Source organism: Myotis lucifugus, unplaced genomic scaffold, assembly GCF_000147115.1.
Source record: "Myotis lucifugus unplaced genomic scaffold, Myoluc2.0 scaffold_90, whole genome shotgun sequence".
NCBI lineage: Eukaryota > Metazoa > Chordata > Mammalia > Chiroptera > Vespertilionidae > Myotis > Myotis lucifugus.
This window is the reverse complement of record NW_005871138.1, coordinates 3,877,474-3,884,504: the sequence shown is the minus strand read 5'-3', so window position 1 is coordinate 3,884,504 and position 7,031 is coordinate 3,877,474. Positions and strand designations below refer to the sequence as shown.

The window sequence follows — 7,031 nt, the reverse complement described above, 5'->3', positions numbered from 1 at the left end:
GAAAGGAAGCTGGGGCTTGAGTTGAAAGTGGGGGACCCTGTTTGGGGCTGGAGAGTGGAGGAGGGTATGCTGGGCCTAGATTTGGATGAATGCTAGTGCAGGGCCAATTGAAGAGCCTCAAATGTCAAGTTGATCTAGTTCTGTGGACAGCTGGCGCTACTGGAAGTGAGGTCCCAATGGGACACCGTCACAGTTCTATTTTGGAGAAAGCATCCCAGGGGTCAGCATGCAAGCTGGGTTGGGAGGCTGGGGTGGTCATCCAGGCAAAGGCCCCTTCGCTGAGCTGGGCACCGGCTGCAGGGTTGGGTGGTGCTAGGGACACCCCTGCCATGGGGCATTAGTGGTCTTTGTACAAGTTCAACCAGAGGGATGGGAACTACGTGAGCTGAGGATTTTTCCCATTCTCAAGCTCTGTGCTTCTCATTTGAGTCAGGGGGCTCACAAAATAGGGGTAGGATGTTTGTGGGTCTTTTCCAAAATTAAAACAAGTCTGTTGTTGAAACAGTACATAATTGATGAAGTTTAAACAATGTGGAAAGGAATGAAGTGGAAAAGAAGGCTCCATCCCTTTCAACCCTAGTCCCCAGAAATAACCATTATTAACAGTTTTCTGTGTTTCTGTTTAAAATTTTCCCTTGTGTAGATGCTCACTTTCACCCAATTGGGCTTGATTTTTTCCCCCGCTTAATGATATACCCTCCACATCACTCTGTGGCAGCCATATAATCTACCATGTTCTCCTCAGCTGCACACTAGCACGAATGTACTGTAACTTATGTAACCAGTCGCCTCTTGATGGATACTCAAGAGGTTTTTCTAATTTGCTGTTAGAAACAGGGATGCAGGAATAGGAGATTGAATCTGATCCTCTTGCCCATTACCTTAGGAAGATTATTAAAAACTTGTCTGTGGTATAGAAGACCTGCGTTCAATTTGAGGATGGTACTGTGTGAGCTTAAGCAAGTGGATCAACCCCTCTGAGCTTTAGTTTCCCATCTCTAAAATGGAGTTGTTGTGTGACATAGAATTGTCTGTCACAGTCACAGAGCGAGCACTCAGATATTAGTTGTTCTACCTGAACCCCCTGTTGGATGCTCTTCTTGTTCTTTTTCTCTGTGGCCCAGGTGGCGTGTGATGACCACGGCTCCCGAGGCTTTGGCTTTGTCCATTTTGAGACCCGTGAGGCTGCGCAGCAGGCCATCAGCACCATGAATGGGATGCTGCTGAATAACCGCAAAGTGTGAGTGGCAGGCATAGGGGTGGACCGAAGCCGAAGGGACAGAATCATAGCATCACCCACTGGGGACCCATGCTACCCACCACCATCTAAGGCAGCGTTTCTCAACCTGTGGGTCGCGACCCCTTTGGCGGTCGAACGACCCTTTCACAGGGGTCGCCCAAGACCATCCTGCATATCAGATATTTACATTACGATCCATAACAATAGCAACATTACAGTTATGAAGTAGCAACGAAAATAATTTTATGGTTGGGTCACAACATGAGGAACTGTATTTAAAGGGCCAGAAGGTTGAGAACCACTGATCTAAGGGCAGCAGGCACTGAGCAGCAGCCAGTATTCTTCCTGGCAGTGTGACCTCGGAAGAGTGGCTTAAGCTCTCAAGGACTCCCTTTCCTCAAGTAAAAATGGGACTGCTGATATATGCTTAGAGGATTTTTCTGAGGAGTCAATGAAGTGATGATTCTGAAGGAATGGCCAGATCATCAATGGACTCGGCCTTCTCAGCATGCCTGTGCATTTTTTTCTTAAGCCTTTTGTGTTATTTCATGGGATTTGGGGATGGGTGGGAAAGTAGGCATATGCTTAGCCGGCCATCTTCATACAAATCAGTTTGGCATCATCCCCACTTCACAGATGGGAAAATTGAGATGCAGATGCTGGAGAGAATCTCTTCTGGCAGTGCCCCTCCCCCAGTTTTGCTTCTGTGCATCTGATGGCTCAGCCCCATGCTCAGTACTGTGGAGCGATGGAGGCTTTGAGCTGGGAGATGCCCGGAGAGTCATTCTGTCCAGGGTTTCCCAGGGGAAGCTTCTGTCAATTGAACAATGGTGGGCTTTTCCCAGAAGGATGTTATTTTGTTAGCTACCATGTGTCCAGGTTTACCTTTGCCACTCAGTTTTCTCCAAGTTTTAGTGCCAGCTACAACTTGTTTGTGCTAAATGTGCTATAGATACTATCAAATTTTCTTATGCTTGGTTTTGTTTTGTATTTTTCTTTTATTAAAGAATATGTTTTTATTGATTTTAGAGAGGGAGGAAGGGGGAGAGAGAGAGAAACATTAATCGGCTGCCTCCTGCATGCCCCCTACTGGAGCCTGCAACCCGGGTATGTACCCTGACCGGGAATTGAACGGGTGACCTCTTGGTGCATGGGGCAACGCTCACCCAACTGAGCCAACTGGCCACAGCAGTTTTTGTTGGTTTGTTTGTTTTTCTTAATCTACGATACTTTCCTAGGTGTGTTGACATGAACTTGGAGATTACAATTTTTAAAGCGAATATTGTATTTAAGTTATTTCAGTTTCCCCACAGCAGCACCAGCATGGATTGTGTCTGGTTCTCCCACTACTGTTTCCCCAGTGTACGTGGTAAATGAATGAGCAAATCCCTGTGGTGTGAGTTTGATCCCCAGTTTTACAAGAATGAACACTGAGACTCAGAGAGGTTAAGGAACTTGCCCAGGGTGGCACAGCTAGGCAGCTGCAGAGTGAGGATTCAAGTGTGACTCCCAAGTTCATGCTCTTATCTCCTGTGCACTCAGCTGCCTGGTGTCTGGTAGGACTTCCCTGTGCATTTGCCACAAGAATTAAGTCTTAACCTTATGCTGGAACATGGAATCTTGGCTGCAGAAGGTGGTCAGGCCTTGGGTATATTCTAAGTAGTATTGCCCTGCCCAGTCTTCTGATGAGGGGATCAGAGGCCAGAGGCTGGTAGCAATTGGCTCCAGTGACCCAGGGTTGCGGGATGGGCTGGGATGGAGGTCGGGGTGGCTGGTGGCTGGCAGCTGCCTACCCTGTCAGTTTGTCCACAGCTTCGTCAGCCACTTCAAGTCCCGACAGGAGCGGGAGGCTGAGCTGGGGGTTCGGGCCATGGAGTTCACCAACGTCTACGTGAAGAACCTGCAAATGGACATAGACGAGCAGGGCCTGGAGGAGCTCTTCTCCCAGTTTGGTGAGTGTGTTTCCCGAGGGAGTTTGGGGTCACTTTCTCTTCTGCTCCCTAGTCAGGCTGGGGGGAAAGGCCCTCCTGGGCTTTCTGGAGACCTGTGGGAGGAAAGGGCAACACCTTGGGGCTTCCGAAACTCCCCGCTGAGCCAGGTTGGTCCTTCCCAGGGAAGACGCTGAGTGTGAAGGTGATGAGGGATGACAGCGGCCACTCCCGAGGCTTTGGCTTTGTCAACTTTGAGAAGCATGAGGAAGCCCAGAAGGTAGGAGCCTGCCTCCCCATCGCCCTGCTTCATGGAGAAGGTGCTGAGCCAGGACTAGGAAGAAGGGAGGTCAGGAGCAGAGGAAGGAAAGGTCACATGAGCCAGGGCCCTTCCTGCCTGCGCTGAAGGCAGAAGGCTTCAGCCTCCTCCGGGACTTCCGAGCCATGTGGCTGCTTATTTTATAGGTTCTTGCTGCACGGGAGGTAGAAGGGGCCTTCGAGACAGCCACTATCCTCTTCTTGAATTGATTGGGGGATTGAGGCAGGGAGGGAAGTGCTATGCTATTTCTTGCTTCCAGGCCTTTGTAAATGCTGTTTTCTCACACTTCCCTTTTCCTGCAAAATAGACCGGTGCTGTCCAATAAAAATGTAACGTGAGCCACATATGCAATTTAAAATTCTCCAGTAGATAAAAACAACAATAGCCACATTAAAAAGGGTAAAAAAAGAAACTGTGAAATTAATTGTAATATATTTTATTCAATGTTAACATTTTCAAATGATCACCACGTCAATGAGTATTTAATATAAAAATTGAGATTTTTTTTACATTCCCTTTTTTTTTTACTTAATTCTTTGAAATCTGGTACCTCCAGCACAATTCAGACCAGCCATATTTCAAGTGCTTAGTAGCTGCATGTGGCTACTGACTACCTTATGGGAGAGCGTAGCTTTAGGCGATTTAGTGCCTGTCCTTTGGGTCTAATACTTTCCGTCCTTCACGAAGCTGCCTCTTCCTGTTATCATTTACTTGTGATACCTTCTGTCTCTCTCCATTAGTAGCACATGAACGAACTGAAAGTAGAGTGCTAGCTGGTTTGGCTCAGTGGATAGAGCATCAGCCTGAGGACTGAAGGGTCCCAGATTTGATTCAAGTACATGCCCGGGTTGTGGGCTTGATCCCTAGTAGGGAGCATGCAGGAGGCAGCCGATCAATGATTCTCTCTCATCATTGATGTTTCTATCTCTCTCTCCCTCTCCCTTCCTCTCTGAAATCAATAAACATATATTAAAAAAAGAACAGAGTAGAGGCTGGGTCTCATTTCACCATTAAGTCTCTAGTATTGTACCTGTCAGTAGCTACCAGATACATATTTGCTGAGTGAATGAATGGTACAAGGTCATACAATGACAAAGCTGGAATAACAATGTTATGTTTGGCCTCCCATAAAGCTCTTTATGACCAACCATAAAGCTCTTCCCATGGTTGCTGCCCCTTTAAGATCACCGGACATGGAAGAGCTCAGCTCAGGGTGGATTCTGGCTGGAGACCTGGACCCTGGTGCCATCTCGATATCAGCCTCTTCTCACTGAGCACTTAGCACGGGCCAGGCACTTTGCTAGGGGTTTTGCATACATTCTCATCTCTCCCCACTAATATGGGCTCTGCTGTTATTATTAGGTTTCATGGGTTGTATTAGGTTCCACTGGGTTAGAATAAACTCTTTCTGACTCTGAAGTTTTGTTCTTAAGTAAATGGCTCCTTTGAAAGGTAACTTCTTGTGTGTCCTTGGACAAGTCCCACCCTCTCTCTAGGTTTTGTTTTCCTCAACTGTAAAACGACAAGTGGGAGTAGATGGATGAAGCTGCAGGGGTCCATTAACTCCAAGGTCTTAAGACTTTGGTAATGACTTTTAAGACTGCTGTAGAACAGGTAGTTCCTGGGTCCACGATGTATATTTACATATATTTGCATATTTAGGCAGAAAAGCAAAAGTCATCATTATGCGAAAGTATTTACTAATGAACTGCCCACTGAAAAAGTTCCCTTCAACATTTCTCTTCACTAACACCATTATCTCATCCTAACTATTGAGCCAGTACACACATACGTCTGCCTTTTGCAGATTTTTGCAGATAAGTCCATGCAAATTCAGTTCAGTATAAATGGATTGCAGAGAGAAGTTGCGTATCTCACAAAAGATGTAGGATTTCATGCAATCAAAGCCACTGACAAGTTAGGGTCTGGTAGGCTTAGGCCAGTTAACTGAAGAAAAGCAAAATCAACAGGGTTAAGACACCAGTGTTTCTAAAACAAAATTTCTAAAATAATTAGCAAAAGGATTCTTTATGCTGTGAAATCCAACATGAAGTAAAAGATATTGATTATGCTGTCATGCCATTTTGAAAGAATTATGCTTGCTGCTTTGTTTTTAAAAAATCCGTGTGTAGGTAGTTATAAACTGATTGTCAAATATGGGAAACTGCAAATTTCCCTTTTTAAAATAGAGTCAGAAGCAAATTTTAAAAAATCTACAGTTTACTCTGAAATTTTGTCCCATGTTTTTAAAAAGTGGATGGCCTTTATCCTGGTACTAATGATTCTCAGCTAACAAGGCCAGCCTGGGTGGCAGGTGTCCCTTCTAAACCAGGGAGGTGGGACTGGAGGCCATGGCTAAGGCCAGGGCCTCATCGGGGGTGGTTCCCAAGCACTGTCGCTCCATCTTCTCTGCACAGGCTGTGATGGACATGAACGGGAAGGAGGTGAGAGGACAGCTGCTCTATGTGGGCCGTGCCCAGAAGTGGGCGGAGCGGCAGAATGAGCTTAAGCGAAAGTTCCAGCAGATGAAGCAGATGAAGCAGGACCGGCTGAACCATTACCAGGTGAGGGCCCTGAATGTGATTCCCTCCTCTAGCAACCCCATGTCCAGGAACTAGGCTTTAGGGATTGTGGGGGCTCCAGCTTCCAGGTGAGGGGCATGCTGTGTGATTGGTGGGGTGCATGGGTATTGTGTGGGGCTGGGAAAGAGGCTTGGAGACCAGGGCTTCCACTGCCCCCCACACAAGTCAATCAGGAGCGTGGGGAGGAAGGCATATCTAGCAGTGTCCTTTCCCTCCAGGGCGTGAACCTGTATGTGAAGAACCTGGATGACTCCATTGATAATGAGAGGCTGAGGAAAGAGTTCTCTCCCTACGGAGTGATCACCAGTGCCAAGGTGAGGGCTGTGGGTGCCCGCTGTGGACAGAGAGCCTCCCCCTCCCATCCTCTCACTCCCCACACACCCCTTCTTCCTCCCATGGCCTTCAGGGAGTTGGTGCGGAGCCACACCTTTTGGATTTTGGGGCCATGTCTGACCCCATTGGAGCTTGTCTGCACTGAAGGGAAAGAGGATGATAACACAGTCCCAGTCACACAGCTGGTCTTATTGGGGCCCACTGAAACCTTGGTTCATTCAACAAGCATTTATTGAGTGCCTACTATATGCCAGATTCCAGAAATTCATGTCTTAGCATTTCCATTGACTTTGTTGTCTGGTCTTGAACAGTGACATACCCCTTCTGGGCCTCAGTTTCTCCATCTGAAAAATGAGAGGGTTGGGCTGCTATATCATTCTTCATCTATTCTTCGTTAATTAAACATTCTTAGCACCTGAAGTGTGATGATTGGGCTGTTCTACTCAGTAGCTCTGTGACCTTGAGCAGATGTCTTCTGAGTCTCATGCTATAAGATGAGGGAGTTGGGCTCACTGGATGCTTCTTCAATGCTGACGGCTCATTAAAATCCCCTAGGGCAGTGGTTCTCAACCTTGGCTGCACATTAGAATCACCTGGGAATCTTTTTTAAATCCTGATTTCTGGGCCTC

The 7,031-nt window shown here is 47.0% G+C and overlaps 1 protein-coding gene across 26 annotated transcripts in view; it reads left to right on the top strand.

Moving 5' to 3' along the window:
* The window catches only part of PABPC1L (poly(A) binding protein cytoplasmic 1 like), a 37,032-nt gene that overhangs the window by 5,649 nt on the left and 24,352 nt on the right, over positions 1–7,031 (top strand). For 23 of the 26 annotated variants that reach the window (XR_002829928.1, XR_002829931.1, XR_002829926.1 and 20 more), the window contains exons 3-7: positions 1,125–1,240; positions 3,053–3,192; positions 3,354–3,448; positions 5,905–6,051; positions 6,288–6,383. Coding sequence is in view for 16 of the 26 variants with exons in the window: in XM_023756239.1 (XP_023612007.1) it covers positions 1,125–1,240; positions 3,053–3,192; positions 3,354–3,448; positions 5,905–6,051; positions 6,288–6,383 (594 nt within the window). In the remaining 10 variants the exon portion in view is untranslated. Of the gene's footprint in view, positions 1–1,124; positions 1,241–3,052; positions 3,193–3,353; positions 3,449–5,904; positions 6,052–6,287; positions 6,384–7,031 lie in introns of those variants that run through there. The other 3 variants (XR_002829934.1, XM_023756245.1, XR_002829935.1) reach the window with 3 other exon arrangements.